This window comes from Babylonia areolata, chromosome 5 (assembly GCF_041734735.1).
Source record: "Babylonia areolata isolate BAREFJ2019XMU chromosome 5, ASM4173473v1, whole genome shotgun sequence".
Taxonomy (NCBI): Eukaryota; Metazoa; Mollusca; class Gastropoda; order Neogastropoda; family Buccinidae; genus Babylonia; species Babylonia areolata.
In genome coordinates this window covers 13571536-13593557 of record NC_134880.1, presented here as the reverse complement: position 1 = coordinate 13593557, position 22022 = coordinate 13571536, and the positions used below count along the sequence as shown (strand labels likewise).

Genomic DNA, 22022 nt, shown 5'->3' with positions numbered 1-22022 from the left:
GTACATATCAGAGTGGATTTCTTTTTACATAATTTTCCCAGAGGACAACACTCGTTGCCATTGGTTCTTTTCCAGCTGGCCAAGTGTGTACTTCACAGGGGACCTTGGTTTATTCATTCATCCAAAAGACTTGATGCTCAGTTTGATTTTCCAGTCAAACCTGGGTGAAAGGACGAGAGCGGGATTCGAACCCACACCCTCACGGACTCTATTGGCAGCTGAGCATCTTAACCATTCTGCCACCTTCCTCCCATTGCATACAGACTGGTTGAAGGAATTTCCACACCTGCAACTAGCTCCACAAACTACTAACAAAACACTGAACAATCCTGCTCATGTTTTTTTTGTGGATCCTATTCCCATTTCCTTGAGTTAAAAATACAACACAGAGTAATAAGATAGCAAGCACACAAGTGACCACAACACACTGCAGCAATACACCCAGCATCAATGTGGTGCCACTGTCTCCACCTGCTCTGCTGAATGCTGTTTTTTGTGGGTCCTATTTCCCTTTATTATTTCTTTCTTTGTAATGGGTCCCCCTTCCCATTTTCTTTCTTTCTTTCTTTCTTTCTTTTTCTCCTTAATCCGTTGAATGAAAACTCCAACACAAAAAGATCAGACAGTATAATATATATTATGTACAAGTGACCACAACACCTAAAAAACACCACACGCAACACCACTGTAGTGCCATTATCTCCCCATCAACAGGATGATCACCATTCAAGGCACAGCTGGGGTCCATTGAACAACTGGATACATGTTCTCCCATCGGAATAATTTGGATTGTATGAGTATAAATCACTTGGCAGTGATCTGCTCTGAACAATGTCACTGACAGAAAGACACAAAACATACCATCCCCATCAATACAATGAGCATATAATGTTAACTCACATGTACCCACCTGGCACATATGGAAGTCACAGAACAGACAGACCCAAACATAAAATGTGCTAACCCCCCCCCCCCACAAACCCTTCAAATCAATGCAGAAGTCAGCCACTTTTCTATTCCATGGACAACTAACTGTTGTGTATTACCCTTGTTCATGTGACACTGCTTACAGCCCAACTGACAAGGTGATACCAGCGCTGAATACACTGATCCGCAGAACCTGAAAAAAACGAACAACAAACAAAAACAAAACCCCACAGACAAAAAGAAAAATTAGAGACAAAATACAGTCAGGTTCATGAACATAAACCTAGGACATACCTCTGTCATTGACCACTCCATTAATTTTTTTGCCATAAGATTTTTAAAGAAGGAACATGGGCATAAACAATTAAAAATAATACACAAAATATATCAGGCATATGACCCTGCCCCCTCACCCTATTCCAGTGTCCACATTGGGGGCAGGTGGGGGGGGGCGGGTGAGTGTGTTATGAGACATGAAGCCCAGACAAGAAGCCCCGGTATAAGGTAGGGTGTTATATCAATACATGATAATAATAATAATAATAATAATAATAATACAACCATAAACATTTTAGAGAAAAAAAGCAACCATAAATGGTTTGCTCAAAACACTTAATACACTACAACCATAAACGGTTTGTTAGACAAAAAATATATCAATAATGCAACCATAAATGGTTTGCTCAAAAACTACTGTATTAATAATACAACCATAAACTGCAGAAAAACCCCTACATAAATAATAAATCAACAAAAAATATGCATAGATTGGTTTGCAAAACAATGCACTAACAAACCTCTCCATAAGTTTTCATGTTTACATAAACAAACACTGCACACAAATACATGAAAACTAATAATTGTGTGCTTTGCACTCTTTGCATTTTTCACATTGTATCTCTGAGAATTGGCAAGAAAACAACAGTCAAAAGACAGCCTTATCAACAATGAATTCTGTTAACTGTCTGTAAACATGGAGTGTACAACAATGTGAGTGTAATAGAAATAATGATCCACTCGTGAAGCCTTAGATGATGCCATTTGTATTTTAGTTTTTCACCCACACTCCCCATCCAAATATAAATAATTTGAAATGTTAACATTCAACACATGTTTGTATTTTTGATGGAACCATACCCCCCCCCCCACCCCCCTCCACCCACCTCCCCCCAAAATCCTAAAACACTGTACAAAGTAAACTCACACACAAAGGCGACGGAACTTTTCCTGCTATTTGCATGGGTAAAACTGATATATGAAAAAGAGTGAAAAAATACATCAGCCGAGCAGTGAGCAAAGAGACCACTCTATGTTGTGAACTAATTCACCCCCCAAAATCACCACAACCACAACACAACTGCACACAGAATCTTCATGTATGCCACCCCCTCCCCCCACACCTCACTCAACACTAACATCTTGACAAACACTGAGGAGACAGAGCAACAACTAAACCAACTAAAACACACACACACACAAAACAAAACAACAACAAAAAAAACCCCACACAAACAAAAACACACAAGCACAAAGGGTATAAAAGAAAATAATAATCCTTCCTCTTCTATCACCTTCAATCCACTGATGTCTCCAAACTCCAACCCTCCACCTGCTGCCAAAACTATGGACAAAGCATCTCAACAGAGGACATCCACAAACAAAAGCCTGCAGTCAAGACCTGACGATGACACTCTTCACCATACAGCACAATACAGTCTCAGTTTCAAGGATGTGGCAAAATGCACAGACTGATCCATATATGCTGCACCACCCCTGCTTTGAAAAAAAAAAAAAAAAAAAAAGGAAGAAAAAGCAACAACAATAACAACAAAAAAACACCTCTACAACAAAAACAAGAGCAGATGTATGATGCATAAACCCAACGTGCTCATTACTGGTAAAGCCTTGAAAGCCTCTAGGTTTGTATGATAACATTTTATATGAAAGAAGGGGGAAAAAATGAAATAATTGGTCACAAGCAACAAACAGTTACAAATATTATGAAATAAAACATATGTTGAAGGCAAATAACAGAGAATCAAAATGGGCCATGTTCAGCGAACGTGTGCACACCCACACATGAATGCATATTCCCACAAGTGTGCAAATCCACACACACTGCCCACATGACACACAATCATAATGGCACATACTGTCCCCACATCATCACTCAGGTTGTCAGCACATGACAGTCCCCAAGACACAGTCATGACTGTCCCTATATCACACATACTATCACCACATGACACACTGACTGTCCCTACATAACACATGCTATCACCACATGACACACTGACTGTCCCTATATCACACATACTATCACCACATGACACACTGACTGTCCCTACATCACACATGCTATCACCACATGACACACTGACTGTCCCTATATCACACATACTATCACCATATTACACACTGACTGTCCATACATCACACATGCTATCACCACATGACACACTGACTGTCCCTACATCACACATACTATCACCACATGACACACTGACTGTCCCTATATCACACATGCTATCACCACATGACACACTGACTGTCCCTACATCACACATGCTATCACCACATGACACACTGACTGTCCCTACATCACACATGCTATCACCACATGACACACAGACTGTCCACACATCACACATACTATTTTGTATTTGTATTTGTATTTCTTTTTATCACAACAGATTTCTCTGTGTGAAATTCGGGCTGTTCTCCCAAGGGAGAGCGCGTCGCTACACTACAGCGCCACCCTTTTTTTTTGTATTTTTTCCTGCGTGCAGCTTTATTTGTTTTTCCTATTGCAGTGGATTTTTCTACAGAACTTTGCCAGGAACAACCCTTTTGTTGCCGTGGGTTCTTTTACGTGCGCTTAAGTGCATGCTGCACACGGGACCTCGGTTTATCGTCTCATCTGAATGACCACATGACACACAGACTGTCCAAATATCACACATACTATCACCACATGACACACTGACTGTCCCTACATCACACATACTATCACCACATGACACACTGACTGTCCCTATATCACACATACTATCACCACATGACACACTGACTGTCCCTATATCACACATACTATCACCACATGACACACTGACTGTCCACACATCACACATACTATCACCACATGACACACTGACTGTCCACACATCACACATGCTATCACCACATGACACACAGACTGTCCACACATCACACATACTATCACCACATGACACACTGACTGTCCACACATCACACATGCTATCACCACATGACACACAGACTGTCCACACATCACACATGCTATCACCACATGACACACAGACTGTCCACACACCACACAGACAGCCACAGTGATAAGGAGAGTGGTGGCTGTGGCAGGAGGTGGAGTAGTGGTGGGGGGATGAGAAGGGGGAGAGGGGGCAGTGCAGCAGTTACCACACCTGACTCCTGCGGGCAAAGTCGAGGAGGACAGTAGGGACATCTGAGAGCAGAGCTGAGGTGGACGTTGAGGGGGGCAGCAGGGAGACTGTTACCACACCTGACACCTGTGGGCAGAGTTGAGGGGGACGTTGAGGGGGGGATCAGGGGGACAGTTTCCACACCTGACACCTGTGGGCAGCGTTGAGGGGGACGTTGAGGGGGGCAGCAGGGAGACAGTTACCACACCTGACACCTGCGGCAACAGCTAAGGGGGGCATCAGGGAGACAGTTACCACACCCGACACCTGTGGGCAGAGTTGAGGGGGGCATCAGGGAGACAGTTGCCACACCTGACACCTGTGGGCAGAGTTGAGGGGGACAGCAGGGGGACTGTTACCACACCTGACACCTGTGGGCAGAGTTGAGGGGGACGTTGAGGGGGGCAGCAGGGAGACAGTTACCACACCTGACACCTGTGGGCAGAGTTGAGGGGGATGTTGAGGGGGGCATCAGGGGGACTGTTACCACACCTGACACCTGTGGCAACAGTTGAGGGGGACACCAGGGGGACAGTTACCACACCTGACACCTGTGGGCAGAGTTGAGGGGGACATCAGGGGGACAGTTACCACACCTGACACCTGTGGGCAGAGTTGAGGGGGACGTTGAGGGGGACATCAGGGGGACAGTTACCACACCTGACACCTGTGGGCAGTGTTGAGGGGGACGTTGAGGGGGACATCAGGGGGACAGTTACCACACCTGACACCTGTGGGCAGAGTTGAGGGGGGCATCAGGGGGACAGTTACCACACCTGACACCTGTGGGCAGAGTTGAGGGGGACGTTGAGGGGGACATCAGGGGGACAGTTACCACACCTGACACCTGTGGGCAGAGTTGAGGGGGACGTTGAGGGGGACATCAGGGGGACAGTTACCACACCTGACACCTGTGGGCAGAGTTGAGGGGGACGTTGAGGGGGACATCAGGGGGACAGTTACCACACCTGACACCTGTGGGCAGAGTTGAGGGGGACGTTGAGGGGGGCAGCAGGGGGACAGTTACCACACCTGACACCTGTGGGCAGAGTTGAGGGGGACGTTGAGGGGGGCATCAGGGGGACAGTTACCACACCTGACACCTGTGGGCAGAGTTGAGGGGGGCATCAGGGGGACAGTTACCACACCTGACACCTGTGGGCAGAGTTGAGGGGGGCATCAGGGGGACAGTTGAAGGCCTCTGCAAACTGCGGCATGTTGGTCACTGACCCTTGTACTCTGTGGGAAAAACAAAAACATCACCAATTACCAATTATGCAACATAATATGTTGGTTTTTTTGCGTGTCTTTTATTTTTTCCTGTGTCTCATCATGCATGCTGTTTCAGTGGCATTGCTCTTCACAGACAGCCACACCCGGGTGCAAGGGCAAACTGAAACTCACAGGCCTTACTGGTCCATTCTCCTGCATTTTTTTTTGCCAAAAAACCTGATATTTGTCTTTTTCTGGACTTGATAATTGGGCACTCTTATTAGGTTGTTTATGGCTTTTTTTCAGCTCTGAAATGGCCCTGATATGGCTGGGCTATAAGCAGCAAAAGATAAAGGAATTCACCACAAACATGAAAGTGGAAAGGAAATAAAAACTGGTTCACTATAAGAGGAAGGCAGAGTAAGGCCACAGAATATGGGACCTGGGACCTTCTTTCCCCTATGATTTGTTCCCCTGATGACGGGCGCAATGGCCGAGTGGTTAAAGCGTTGGACTGTCAATCTCAGGGTCCCGGGTTCGAATCACGGTGACGGCGCCTGGTGGGTGAAGGGTGGAGATTTTTACGATCTCCCAGGTCAACATATGTGCAGACCTGCTAGCGCCTGAACCCCTTCGTGTGTATATGCAAGCAGAAGATCAAATACACATGTTAAAGATCCTGTAATCCATGTCAGTGTTCGGTGGGTTATGGAAACAAAAATATACCCAGCATGCACACCCCCGAATGGCTGCCTACATGGCGGGGTAAAAACGATCATACACGTAAAAGCCCACTCGTATGCATACGAGTGAACGTGGGAGTTGCAGCCCACGAACGCAGAAGAAGAAGAAGAAGTTCCCCTGATGATAAACACTGAGGAGGATGACGCATCTGCCACAGAGATCTATTTAGGTTTGGGACTATGTGAGAAAGCTGTACTGTATGCTTCCTGTCATAATACAACCCAGCATCAGCCAGGACCAAGAGATACCAACGCATGCAGTGCTGCTCAGGTTACTTGAGCAACACTCCCAAAGATGCGTCTGCGTTAACCCCTGACTGTGAGGTCCCAGTCTTCCTGTCTGAGTCCAGAGAGAAGCTAATCATTTTTTAGGACATGATATATACATTTGTTTTTTGTGTATGACATAATAGTAGAAGAAAACAAGTGCAGGTAACAAGTAAACAACCCCTCCATCACTTGAAAAGAACCGGAAAGATTGGAAAAGGAAATGTAAAACGGAAACCCTTCAAAGACTGTGATTAGGGCAATTTCAATTTTTCTCTCTCTCTCTCTCGCTCTCTCTCTCTCTAAATATATATATATATATATTCTTGCAATATAGTAGTGGAGGAAAACAAGTGCAGGTAACATCTAGACAACTCTTCAGTTATTTGAAGAGAGAGAGAGAGAGAGAGAGAGAGAGAGAGAGAGGAGTGTATCCTAACAGGTGACCCCATCAACACAATTCCAGTGACAGAGAGGTGTAGGGGACAGAAATGCACCCACCTGAACTTGTTGATGGTGTGTTCATCTGTCAGGATGGCCTCCTGGGCATACTCAGGTGTGTAGTATGCACACCAGATCTGAAAGATAATCATAAACAATCATAATAATAACAATTCTTTATTTCTACAGCACCTTTCATCTTAAATGATGAATATTACAGAACAAGGCAGACTCACTTAACACCTAGGCTGCCTACATGACGAGATAACTCATCATCGCAAGCATGTACACTTCGCTGCCACAATGATGAGATTACTCGTCATCGAAATATTCTGACTTTTCCTTGGTTTGCATTCAGTTCACTGACAAAAATAGTGGTAGCTTTAGTCTGGGGAATCTTCCTAGATTCTATTCATAGCTAGAAACACCATCTACGTCACGAGGCAGTCCTGTATTTGAACGTTCTGGTTGGGTTACTGTCCCAGCATTTGCCTGGCTCCTTTCCTGGCTCGCTCAACAAAATGTCGGACTGACGCCGTGCTCAAGACATGCGATCGTGGTGAACTAAATCAACCAAGATTGCTTTCTTTAGCCGATGCTCAGAAAGAATTGAAGCGTAAATTCGAAGGAGAAGACAGTGATGAACATTTATAGGACGATCTGATAGAAAATAAAGGGAGCAATCAAGAGAGTGGTCAAGATACAACTATCAGTGAGTGATGCCGGCTGTACAGGTGTTAGCAGAAAACAGAACGTGACCGAATTATTAGCAGGACACAGTGTGAGCGATATTCTTGGCACTCAGCCAACACGGTCTGATGAGAACTGGATAAAGTGACCATGTGAGAGGGGTGAAGAGGAGGGGGGTGGAGACTGAGGGGGCGTGGCCTCACATCCATATTATCACTTGGAGAAGTCACAATGCATTCTGTATCTATCTCTTAAAAAAAAAAAAAAAAAAAAAAATTACTGTGGTTGTTCTGGTATGGTTTTGTGTTTGCTGATATCTATTTGACCAGAAAATATTATATTTTTGTGCAAATTACCTGACTAATGTTTGTAATGAACAAGTTGAAAATGTGACAAAAAACTAAAACACACTCATCCCCTCTTTCTGCAGCACTGCCATCAACCAACAGATGTGATGGGTGCAACAGCTGAGTGGCTGAAGCTTGTGATCTGTGGGTCCTGGCTTTGAATCCCCATCACAGTGACTGGAGGAGATTCTGATGTCCCAGGTCAATGGATGTGCACATCACCTAGGGCCTGAATCCCCTCCATGTGTACACATATGCAGAAGATCAAATGTGCATGTTAAAGATTGTGTAATTCATTAAAGTGTTCCAAGAGTTACAGAAACAACATTCCCAGCATGCACACCCCTGTAAACAAAGTACTGGCTGCCTACATGACGGTGTGAAAATGCTTTTTCACATAAAAGCCCACTTGTACATACCAGTGAATGTGAGAGTTGCAGCCCAGGACCACAGAACAAGTACCACCACAATGGCGGGCACCACAAGGAATTTCCCTCTCCCAGCATGTGACCATACATATTCCATGATTTTTCCAGACCAGATTGAAAATTTTCCATACCAAACTGATTAATAAAATTGTCTGCTACATCACTGACCAAAGAAACTGGCAGACATCCTGGTCACTGATTCTCAATTTTCATCACTTTCTGGGTTTTTTGTGTTGTTTTTTTTCTCTAAGGGCACTAAACTCTTTGTCGAATGGTATTGGTCAAGATTTAAAAAAAAATTAAAATTCTAAGACTTTTCCAGACCCTAAAGTGTAAAACAAGTTTTTTCCAAGGCATCTAGCCCCGGAAATGGTTCTGTCATTTCCCCAAGACTTCTACAGACTTCCATGACTGTATGATCCCTGACCACGCTGTGACCTGTTTGCCGTGTTACCTGAGCAAAGCCAACAAAGAAGAGCTGCTGGGGGGTGAGGGGGAGGGCAGGCAGTCGGGGCTCCTCCCACTCCCCCCTCATCCTAGCCGCCAGGTAGGCAGCATAGCCCAGCTTCAGGCCCCCATTGTCTGCAATGTCCTCCCCCAGTGTGAAGTTACCGTTCAACTGCACACACACACACACACACGTATATACACAATAGCACACACACACACACACACACACAAATACACACACACATGCAAACACACAGTTAGACAATAAGGTCATGTTCTAACATCATACACTTACTTCCCCATACACATATGCATGGCTGTGCATTGTGTGTACACATACATGCCTGATGATTGAGTCAGAAATGCATAGATATAGACAAAAATATGGTACACACCTATAAGGTTCAACGGCATCAATCCCCACATTAGGGAGAGAGAGACAGGGAGTGACCGTGTGAGTGAGTGAGAGAGAGAGTGAGAGAGAGAGAGAGAGAGAGAGTGTATGTCTGTGTGTGTATATGCCTGAATGTATGCTTATATGTATGTTTTGTGTATATGTATGTAATCTATATACATATAGTTTGCTAAATGCATTTTGGTGTGTTTAAGTGTAACACTGATGAAATGCAGGATGTAGAATAGTATGTGTTTTTTAAAGCACCTAGAGCTGTCTTCTTTAAGGCTATCAATTTCAACATTGTTTCAGTTTAAGCATCACTGCGTTCAGACAAATCTATTAGTATTACGCTGCACCATATCTGTTATTCAGATGCCTGACCAGCGGCATAACCCAATGTGCTAGTCAGGCCTTGAGTGCATGCAAATATATTTATATAACTATCAGAGTGGATTTCTTCCAAAGAATACTGTCGGAAGACAACACTTGTATTGCCACAGATTCTTTCTCACTGCACCAAGTGTGTGCTGTATATTGGACCTTGGTTTATCGGCTCATCCGAACGACCAGGTGCTCAGTTTGATTTTCCAGTCAAACTTGAAGAAAGGTCAAGACCGGGGTTCAAACCCAGACCCTCATGGACACTGTATTGGCAGATGAGCGTCTTAACCATTCTGCCACCTTCCTCTTCATTTGAACGTAGTTCTGGAAGACTGTATTTCTTTGGTGGTATCCTCTCTTGCCTGCCCTGTGATATTGTTTAAGAAGGAAAAAATCTGATGCATTTTGTTGTACCCCTTACAAGAGAACAGAAAGTATGCCCTCAGCTGCCTCATTACAAACTTGGCATGAATTTTCATCTGGTTACTTATGCTATATACCAATGTTCATGATTTCATTAAACCACACAGTCTTAGAAGAAATTTCATTAAATCAGTCCCAAGTCTTTTATTCAACACTGACGGGGGTTAAGTGCTGTTGTTGACCACATGCATCCCTCTGAGTGAGTGAGGAGAGGTCATGTCAGCAGAGACAGTTTCAGTTTCAGATTCAAGGAGGTGTCAGAGCGTGCAGACAGATCCATATATGTTTCACCACAACTGCTGGGTGGAAAAAAAAGAAGAAAAAAAAAGAGGGAGCAGATACCTGACCCTCACATAAACCAGTGCGCTGATGCGGCCTTCAGAGCCCATCCTAGGTTTGTGTAAAACATCAAAATAAAATAAAATTAGAAGACAATTTAAACAAAGAAGTAAAAATCGCTAAAATACAGTGAAGGGAAAGGTAAGTAGTGGTGGCAGCAGGCACTTACATGGGTTCCATCCCAGGTGAAGGCAGAGTACTGGTCCACCATGCACTGGGAGTGATCCAGGAAAGCTCTGGAAGATTCCACACTCCACCAGTCCTTCAGGTTCCCCTGGTCATCATACTTGCGGCCTGGAGTTCACAGAGCTCACCATCACGCAAAACCATGTGATACACTACAATACAATACATACGTGTTCATCCATTTGTGAAGCCTAAGGCTCATCACTCACACCAACAACACAACACACCTTTGTTCATCTTTCTATTTGTGCATCCAAAAGATCATCACTCATACCAGCAACACAATACATATTTGTTCATCCATTTCTGAAGCCTAAGACTCATCACTCACACCAAACAGTCTCTCAAACCTACTGTTCAATGTACATATAAATATGACAATGGTTTGACAAGAAGTTCACAAAGTGAAACATTTAACGTTGAACACAAAGATGATGGTAATAAAACAGAACGTCTTGAAATACCAGGCAATAAAAGAGATATGTTCTAAATTAGCTTATCACTGCTGTAGTGTTGAATTGTTTTTTCACAAAAAAACAAAACAAAACAAAAAACAACATCAATAATGTGGATTGTTACTGGCAAGTTTTACAGACTGAACTAAATCAAATACACTTTTTCAAAGTGGTAGCTTGCCAAGTCAGATTTTAAACTTAACCTAATTTCACTCAACACTGGCTTCATCAGTGGATATGCAATGGACTTTATATTTGTGGTCCAGGCCACTGTGCAGAGGTAACTATTTCTTTTTGTCCTGGACCATGGAGATGTCTTGGTTTACTTGATGTCCACCTGTCCACAGCAACTTGACTGTATTCTTTGGTTTAATAGTAATGAAATATACCGTAAAGTTCGGTCTATAAGCCGCGACTTTTTCTCCCAGCTTCAACCTCTGCGTCTTATACAATGATGTGACTTATTTGAGGATTTTAACGATCCTGGGAGTGTCATGTTCTTGTCTAAGCTTCCCTAAGTTCAACTCACCAAAATTATGATTTCTGTCCATGAATTTTTGGATGAGCTTCAGGTTAGTGTGCTAACTGTTCACAATTTAAAAATCAAATCCGCACACATTAAAGCCTTCAGATCAGCATTCAGGTCTACTCTGCTCAAGGGCACATCCTCATCATGCCGAAAATGGAACAAAATGCCTCTGATGCAGCCTTCAAGTTGAAGTCGATCGACCTAGCAGATGACAGTGCAAGCGACAAACCAGCAGCAACCTCTGCCTTGCGTTCATGTTCATCAAGTGAAAGTGAGGCTGAAGTCAGTGACAAGATGGCAGAGACAGCTGCGCTGGTTCTCTTCAACTCGGACACTGAAGACGAGGATTTCAGTGGATTCAGTGAGCAGGACGACGTTGAATAAATTTGACTATCCCTAGATTATGGATCTTATTTTCGTTGTGTTTATTTTTTTGTGTGTGTGTCACTAGCAGTATTTTCACTTGCTTTTCTTTGTGTTGTTTCCGCTTGTGTTTATTTTATAACCTACAGTATTGACAGCTTTTCTGTAGTATCAGTATGTGTTCCAGTACCGGTAATAAGTGCGGCTTATAAGCCAGTACGGCTTATGTGTGTATGAAGTTAATTTTTGTTCAAAATTTAGTTGGTGCGGCTTATATACCAGTGCACTCAATAGACTGAACTTTACGGTACTGTCAGAGTTAGTTCCCTTGAGAACGAAGTCACTGTCACGGTGCCATAGTTTTAAAACTGTCAGAACTGGTGACACGCTGCATACACACTGGCTTAGAATCATTTCAGCGATACTTGTTAGTCCATTACAGCAGATAGTTGTAATGCCTCTTGTTTATAAACATTGACTGCCGTGTCCAACTTTGCAAAAAAATTGTCCAGACAAGGTGCCAGACTTGAATGAAAATGCGGTCATTTTCAAGACCTCTTACTTTAGTGTCTGATGTCTGATGCTCAGATGAATCCTTCTCTACATATGCACTTTATTCACTGACAGACACAACAGATATATAAACACAGACACAAAATGTTCCAACAAAACTATATAAACACAGACGTAAAAAAGTTGCAACAAAACTATATGAACACAGACACAAATGTTGCAACAAAACTATTTCTTTCCTGCTGTTGTTTTTCTAAGCAAGAGACATCTATTCATAACTGTCTGCATTACTATGTCACAAAGACATGCCAGAGACACACACAGTCTGTGTTGTGTTTAGATAAATCTCACCAAAATCACATACGTAATGACAGAGAGCAAAAAATGACATGACAGAGAACTCACCTGTGTCATCAAAACCATGGGTCAGTTCATGGCCTGAGATCATCCCCATTGCTCCATAGGCAAAGGACCTGTATACACACACACATACACACCATGCAAAAACACACACACACATACAGACACACACACACCATATTAATAAACGTACACACACACACACAATGAACACACACACAAACACAATATTATGGTCAGACACAACAATTTTCCGCGAACTTTTCTCCCTCAGACAATTTCAATTTTAAACATGGGTTCAGTTGGCTCAGTAATGTCTTTAAATCTATCAGATGTATGGAAATGCAGCTTATTTGAAGTTAAGTAATGATAATTTTTTTGTTATTTCTCAGTTTTCTCTAGTTTACAGGGTTTCCAATTCTATAATTTTATTTAACCTGAGGTCTGCTTTAAAGAGAGTAAATGCAGAGCACTCAAATGTTACAAGCCATTTCTATACCTGTATATTTCAGTTTTGTCACTGTTTCTTTAACAAAGTGAATGCTCAGATCAATGGTTTCGACAGATGAGTAAAAACCATATTATGCCACTGAAATAAATCTAGAGGTCAAAAGGTTGAAAGTCCCAGAGCCTTATATGGCCATTGGGGCAGTGAATTCACATCCACTGTGTCTGGGACTCGGCACAGGAAGGCGGGGATAAGCCCTGATCCTTTACTCTTACTGTTTTACCTTTCCCAACCAAGCCAGGTACCCATTCACACCTGGGTGGAGTGAGAAAATCATAGTAAAATGCCTTTCCCAAGGACTGAACCCTCACCACTGGATCAGAAGTCCAATGCCTTATCAATTTTGCCACAGCACATCATGTAAAATTTATCATAATTATGCAAAAACCAGTAAATCAAGCTGGATGGATGACAAAGTACCTGGTGGAAAAAAAAAGATAACACATCCTAATCTCCATTTCAGCAGTCAGATTCCATTTAAATGTTTATCACAAAACCTAACAGGTGATCAGTTTGGCAGACATTTGGATTGTTTCAATGACAACCATTGACACCAAGTACTCAAATCTATCATGTTTAAGACCCCAATCCAACACACAAATATGCAAACATACACACATGTATGGAGGAAGCTAGCTGCAAAAATCCCCCTCCACCCCACATTCACATGTATTCACTGAAACAACAGTGGATAACAGAAAGAAAACCAGGGTAACATCCCCCTCTGCCTCTTCTCTGAAAGGAAAACCATGCTTATCAAGAACCTGAGATTAGGAATCAGTAAAGAGTGTTCTGTACTGACCATGAGTATGTGTGCATTAAGAAAAAACAAAAAAAGACTGTGTACCCGTTTGTAACTCCTGCAAGTGTGAAACTGACCATAAGAATAGTGAATGGCAGCTGATGTATTCCAGCCTCGAAATGGCCCCTTTGTGGGCATCTGGGATATTTGCAACATGATCTGACTGTGCTATTTTCAGAGGGTAATGTCTCACTTAGATACAGGATACCTGCATCAGTAAATGTTTGCACAGCACCTTGTAGCTTCAAAATCATGATTATACTTTTGAAATGAGTTAAGTGAAGATGTCTCACATGGGAAAGTGTCGGTCAAAGTAGGGGCGTTGCAACAAGCCAGCCTGAATGGTGATCTGGTTGAAGATGGAGCTGAAGTGGGCATTGGCCTCTGCCGCAACAGCACCCCAACTGGTCACAAACATCATGGTCACTGACAAACATGGAGAGAGAAAGAGAGACTGGAGGGGAGTTGTTACTCCAAAGAAAGAGACACACTGAAGAATAAAACCAGAAAGTGAGGGAGAGAGGGAATGGAAAGAGACTGAGAAACCAAGGAGGGAACTTGTGGCGACAGTCTGCTGCCACATGAAAAATCATGCACTTTGTTCCATCATTTCTTGGCACGTAAAACATATTTGTTCAAACAATATTCTGAATTATAGCTCTTTCTTGCCCCCAGACAGTCTTTGTGCGAGTGTGAGCATCAATGTGAGTGTACCACATGTGTGGCAGGGGTGAGATGGGAGAGGTGAGCAAGTTGTAAGCGATGTTACACTGTTTTTAAAAACATTATCTTTTGCTTTGAGCAAGTTTGTATTGTCACATTTTGCATTATATTCCTGTCTCTTGTTCATTGCACACGCTTGTGTTGGGAGCTGCAAGCAAAACGCTATAAAAATGAATATTTTGCACTATTTGTGCCCCTGTACTGGGTAGGCTCTCAAGGTTTGACCAGCACCTTGGGTCAGTGTCAAGATAAGACATCATGCCCCCTGCTGCCACACTCTGTATTCAGGGGTCAGCAGGCTGGGTAACAGAAGACATGACATGTGTGCGTGTGTGTGTGTGTGTGTGTGTATGTGTGTGTACATGCTTGTGTGTGCATGCGTGTGTGTGCGTTTTCTATGTCACTGACACATTCCATTTCTCTCGCTTGTCATGCTTTATTGTAGTGTCCCGTGTTGTTATTTCTGTAACCATTTTCTTTCTTCCCATACTGATATTGATTTATAGCGCCCTGGACCCCTGTGCTAAGGCAGCAGAGCACATCATAAATTGCCATCATAACTAAAAGAGGGTGCTGCACTGGCACACAGAAGAGGGGTAATATACTAAGGGAGATCACTAGCTGCACCTGCTTTAGATTTTTTTTTGCAAAAGCAGGATAGTACACAGGTCAAGAATTAGACTGCCGCTGAGTCTGCACCAGTGGGTCATGGTATAACATGTGTGATTAAATACCCACTATCGTTATGAAGACATGAACCACTCACTCGTCCCTGTCGGGCGGCTGGTCCTGCTTGGCCCACATGCGGTCTGTCTCATACTGTGACACTGCAAAGTAGTTGTTCAGGAACTCCCCCTCCTTCACCACCACCTGACACACAGCTAACGCACATCACATTCTGTGTGTTGTGTTGTGTTGTGTGTTGTATGTGTTTCACTGTATTGTATTACAGTGTACTGTACCATATTGTTTTGTATTGTATTGTATTGTACATTACTTTTTGTCAAAACACAGTTCTCTTTGTGAAATTCAGGCTGCTCTCCCTAAGAAGAGTGAGCAAGCGTGCGTGTATGCGTGCGTGCATGTGTGCGTGTGTGTATGCTTGCTTGCATGTGTACCCCAGTGTACCTGTGTTGTTTATTTCCAATACCCCAGAATTTGAGACATTTTGTTTTGTATATTTCAATGAAAATGAACAGTGGCTCTACCATCATGATACATCCTGGCATCAACCAGGCTGAGAGATACAGACACCTGTCCCGTTGGTCAGGAAAGATGCATCTGTGAAGTGGATGACCCTCGACTGTGTGGTCCCAGTTTTCCCATTTCAGCCTAGAGTTCAATCAGCTCAACAGTCCGAAAACCCACCTAACTCTGATGAGGTTTGCTTCACCATCTTCCCAGTTGTCGGTCCACAGATGCTAACCACTTCGCCATGGCGGCTAGTGAGAGCACCCTTTCTCTGAAGGCCTGACTGAAGCACCGACCTGTTGATAGTAGTCATCCAGGCGGAGGGGGTCGAGCAGCCAGTCTGGGTAGCCCACCGCCCTGTGCATGGCTGAGGCCTTGGCCCTGGCCCTGGCCTCTGTCTCACTGTCCATCCAGGCCAGGCTGGCCAGGTTGTCTGTGAAGGCTGTCTGCACCTCCTTCAGGATCTTCATGGCCTGTCAGTACCGACATCATCATCGTTATCATCACTGTGGTTGTGTTGAGAAGGCTAAGATAACATGATAGAACACAAAGGAAAAAAAGATAAAAAAAAACCAACAAAACAAACAAAACCACTGAAATATGTGGGGAAAAAAGTAGGTTGGAGGTTCTACCCCAAAAAAACACAAACAACAACAACAACAAAAAAGACAGAATACAAATGTGCACAAAGGTGAAAGGGGTTATATCATGAGACTTCAGACACACTGCACAAACTATACAACAGACCGTTCACAAACACACTGACATTCTACAAGATCACACAAACACACACACACATTCACACCTGTGAACATGGTAGTTACTGACTTCACTTCACACAGGAGAGGCGTCAAAAAAACAAGAAGAAGAAGAGAAAAAAAAACGTCATCACCCAAACCTGCGCTTTGCTCTCTGGGGGAAAGGTCTTGTCCACGTAGAGGGCGCTGCAGGCAGAGCCGAACGCAGCCTGTGCCTTGGCGACACAGCGCTCCCAGCGGGGGGCCACCCCGGTCGTGCCTCGCTCCACCTTGTTGAGCACCATTACCGCGTCCACAAAGGCCTGGGGCAGGAAGCCTGTGATCCGCTGGATCATGTGCCACATCAGGGCATCCTGCAGCACCCTGAACAGCACCCACACTTCTTCATGTTCATGTTCACCATGATTACAGTAATGATAATCATGATTACAGTAATGATAATCATGATTACAGTGATGATAATAACCCCTGTCCTGCAGCACCCTGAACAGCACCCACACTTCTTCATGTTCATGTTCACCATGATTACAGTAATGATAATCATGATTACAGTAATGATCATAACCCCTGTCCTGCAGCACCCTGAACGACACCCACACTTCATCATGTTCACTATGATTACAGTAATGATAATCACAGTAATGATAATCATGATTACAGCAATGATAATCATGATTACAGTGATGATAATAACCCCTGTCCTGCAGCACCCTGAACAACACCCACACTTCATCATGTTCATCATGATTACAGTAATGATAATCAAGATTACAGTAACGATAATAACCCCTGTCCTGCAGCACCCTGAACAACACCCACACTTCATCATGTTCACTATGATTACAGTAATGATAATCATGATTACAGTGATGATAATCATGATTACAGTGATGATAATAACCCCTGTCCTGCAGCACCCTGAACAACACCCACACTTCATCATGTTCATCATGATTACAGTAATGATAATCAAGATTACAGTAATGATAATCATGATTACAGTAATGATAATAACCCCTGTCCTGCAGCACCCTGAACAGCACCCACACTTCTTCATGTTCATGTTCACCATGATTACAGTAATGATAATCATGATTACAGTAATGATAATAAGGGGCACCCTGAACAGCACCCACACTTCATCATGTTCACCATGATTACAGTAATGATAATCATGATTGCAGTAATGATAATCATGATTACGGTAATGACAATAACCCCTGTCCTGCAGCACCCTGAACAGCACCCACACTTCATCATGTTCATGTTCACCATGATTACAGTAATGATAATCATGATTACAGTAATGATAATCATGATTGCAGTAATGATAATCATGATTACAGTAATGATAATAAGGGGCACCCTGAACAGCACCCACACTTCATCATGTTCACCATGATTACAGTAATGATAATCATGATTACAGTAATGATAATCATGATTACAGTAATGATAATAAGCAGCACCCTGAACAGCACCCACACTTCATCATGTTCACCATGATTACAGTAATGATAATCATGATTACAGTAATGATAATCATGATTACAGTAATGACAATAACCCCTGTCCTGCAGCACCCTGAACAACACCCACACTTCATCATGTTCACCATGATTACAGTAATGATAATCATGATTACAGTAATGATAATAACCCCTGTCCTGCAGCACCCTGAACAACACCCACACATCATCATGTTAATTATCACTACAGTAATGACAACAACAATCACAATAATGATAATAAACCCAAATACTTCATTACATCAATACCACGACTACTACGACCACAAAGAATAATAATAATAATAATAATAACCAGCATTTCATTATGTTAATAATAATCACAGTAATAACAATAACAATACTAATGTTAATAATAACAATACGGATAACAATGATAACAATAATTACCACCAACAATTCATCATATCAATAATTATTACAGTAACAAAAACACAACATTAACAATAATAATAATAATATTTATAATAATCAACACTGTCACATTAAACTGCTGAACTCTCCTGAAATCAGACCAGTGTGGCATGAATCTTAAGTGCAAGAACAGGTACTTCTTGTGAAACTATGATGTCCACAGTCTAGTATGCAACTGAGTCAACACCACCACCACCCTACCAAGCCACAAAACGCAGCAACAACGGTGCCTGTATCATCTGAAGTTACCCTTCTGTCTCCTCCATGCATGTGTGAGTGTTCACATATGTGGGAGTGTTTTTTTTTGTGTTTTGTATCTGACTGATGTTATGTGTTTGTTATTGAAAAAACACTACTGGATTACAGAATGTGCGATTCATACATACATACACACACATTATATATATATATACTATTGCTCTTCTTCTTGTTATTGTTATTAGCATAACAATTTTGACTGCCCTGATGGACCAGCTCTACAACAGCTTGAGTGCACTGGCAAAGTCATACATCATACACAAAATGCATACAGTGTTATCAAAAACACGCTCAATCGCCCTGAAAACGCCAGCTGAAAAAAGTAGTGGCTAGAAGTCAACAAGTTAAAAACACGGAGTTAGAATACAACTGGTTGAGAAAGCAAAAATCAAACATGGCCACTGCAGTATGGACATAGCCATACTCTGTCCAAGGGAAGCAAACAGGTGTGTGAACAGATAAATCAGTACTCATGGTCTTCTCCCTTAACTCTGTGAAGAGTCACTGGGGAACTGCACAGAAGAATAGATCACCAGACTCCTCCAGGTCTGTTGGTTGTGTGTCAAAGCCAGGGTGTCTGCAGATGGCTAAATACTCAGGGTACAAAAGCCAGGGTGTCTGCAGATGGCTAAATACTCAGGGTACAAAAGCCAGGGTGTCTGCAGATGGCTAAATACTCAGGGTACAAAAGCCAGGGTGTCTGCAGATGGCTAAATACTCAGGGTACAAAAGCCAGGGTGTCTGCAGATGGCTTAATACTCAGGGTACAAAAGTCAGGGTGTCTGGAGATGGCTTGATACTCAGGATACAAAAGCCAGGGTGTCTGCAGATGGCTTAACACTCAGGGTACAAAAGCCAGGGTGTCTGGAGATGGCTTAATACTCCGGGTACAAAAGCCAGGGTGTCTGCAGATGGCTTGATACTCAGGGTACAAAAGCCAGGGTGTCTGCAGATGGCTCAATACTCAGGGTACAAAGTGTTAAACCCAGCAAGGGAGTGGACTTACTGAGGGGTGGTGGTGGCCAGGACCGACCCCAGCTTGCGGAAGTAGTCCACAGTGGGCACTTTTACCACCTGGCTGTCCCCCACCTCCCTGCCCAGGATGGCCGACATCATTCGCTTCACATCCACCTGTGGAATGCACACACACACACACACATGCACACACATGCACACACATGCACAGGCATAGACAGACACGTACATATACACAAGCACACACACACACACACAGACACATGCATACACAGACACACACAATCATACAGACACACACATGCGCACACGCACACACAGACAGACACACCACACACAGTGCCATGGTGCATGGAGAGGGGAGGGTAGTGGGGACACAGTGACAGGGATAAAGGGGGGGGGGGAGGATGGAGACAGACACACCACACACTGTGCCATGGTGCATGGAGAGTGGAGGGTAGTGGGGACACAGTGACAGGGATAAAGGGGGGGTGGGGGGGTAGGAGACAGACACACCACACACTGTGCCATGGTGCATGGAGAGGGGAGGGTAGTGGGGACACAGTGACAGTGATAAAGGGGGGTTGGGGGGGGAGGAAGGAGACAGACACACCACACACTGTGCCATGGTGCATGGAGAGGGGAGGGTAGTGGGGACACTGACAGGGATAAAGGGGGGGGGGGGGGAGACAGACACACCACACACTGTGCCATGGTGCATGGAGAGGGGAGGGTAGTGGGGACACAGTGACAGGGATAAAGGGGTGGGGAGGACACAGACACACCCCACACTGTGCCATGGTGCATGGAGAGGGGAGGGTAGTGGGGACACAGTGACAGGGATAAAGGGGGGGTGGGGGGGAGGAAGGAGACAGACACACCACACACTGTGCCACGGTGCATGGAGAGGGGAGGGTAGTGGGGACACAGTGACAGGGATAAGGGGGGGGGGGGGGGGAGGAGACAGACACACCACACACTGTGCCATGGTGCATGGAGAGGGGAGGGTAGTGGGGACACAGTAACAGGGATAAAGGGGGGGGGGGAGGAGACAGACACACCACACACTGTGCCATGGTGCATGGAGAGGGGAGGGTAGTGGGGACACAGTGACAGGGATAAAGGGGGGGGGGAGGAAGGAGACAGACACACCACACACTGTGCCATGGTGCATGGAGAGGGGAGGGTAGTGGGGACACAGTGACAGGGATAAAGGGGGGGGGGAAAGAGACAGACAGGGACAAGGGGTAGAATAAGAAACAGAGAAAACAAGAGAGAGAGAGAGAGGGGGGGTAAAGAGAGAGAGGGAGAGAGAGAGAGAGTGGGAGAGAAAGCGATAAAGAGAGGAGCGAGAGGGGGGGGGAGAGACACACAGAAAGGGAGAGAGAGCGACAGAGAGAGGAGAGACAGAGGGGGGGAGAGAGAGACAGAGAGGGAGAGAGAGCAATAATGAGAGAGAAGAGAGAGAGGGAGAAACACAGACAGAGAGGGAGAGAGAGCGATAAAGAGAGAGGAGAGAGAGGGAGATAGAGACAGAGAGGGAGAGAGAGCGATAAAGAGAGAGGAGAGAGAGAGAACGAGAGAGAGGGAGAGACAGACAGAGAGAGCGATAGAGAGAGAGAGAGAGGGAGAGATGGACAGACAGAGATGAAGAGAGAGTGATAAAGAGAGTGGGGACAGAGAGAGAGGGAGGGAGAGAGACAGAGAGAGAGGGAGGGAGACAGAGACAGAGAGAGAGAGAGAGAGAGAGAGAGAGAGAGAGAGAGAGAGTGGAAGGAAACAAACAAAAACTATCAGAACACTGAAAAAAAACAGTGAGAGAAAAAGGTGAGAAGAGAAAGACAGAAGAGAAGAACAAGCCACTGAAAACATCTGCATTCTGTTGCAGTTTTCATACATCCTCTGGCATGCACATGCATATACACACGTGTGTGTGCATGCACGCGCATGTGAGT

The 22022-nt window shown here is 44.1% G+C and overlaps 1 protein-coding gene across 2 annotated transcripts in view; it reads right to left on the bottom strand.

Annotated features, from left to right (window-relative positions):
* Window positions 1–4954: 4954 nt before the first annotated feature.
* The window catches only part of LOC143281948 (endothelin-converting enzyme 2-like), a 37793-nt gene continuing 20725 nt past the window's right edge, over window positions 4955–22022 (bottom strand). The window contains exons 9-19 of one of the 2 annotated variants that reach the window (XM_076587264.1): window positions 20099–20223; window positions 17032–17254; window positions 16430–16606; window positions 15709–15812; window positions 14513–14623; window positions 12955–13022; window positions 10673–10797; window positions 8968–9132; window positions 7109–7185; window positions 5541–5624; window positions 4955–5488 (exon numbers count right to left, since the gene is read on the bottom strand). In XM_076587264.1, coding sequence (XP_076443379.1) covers window positions 5473–5488; window positions 5541–5624; window positions 7109–7185; window positions 8968–9132; window positions 10673–10797; window positions 12955–13022; window positions 14513–14623; window positions 15709–15812; window positions 16430–16606; window positions 17032–17254; window positions 20099–20223 — 1275 coding nt within the window. In that variant the 3' untranslated portion in view covers window positions 4955–5472. Of the gene's footprint in view, window positions 5625–7108; window positions 7186–8967; window positions 9133–10672; window positions 10798–12954; window positions 13023–14512; window positions 14624–15708; window positions 15813–16429; window positions 16607–17031; window positions 17255–20098; window positions 20224–22022 lie in introns of both variants that reach the window. The other variant, XM_076587263.1, reaches the window with a different exon arrangement.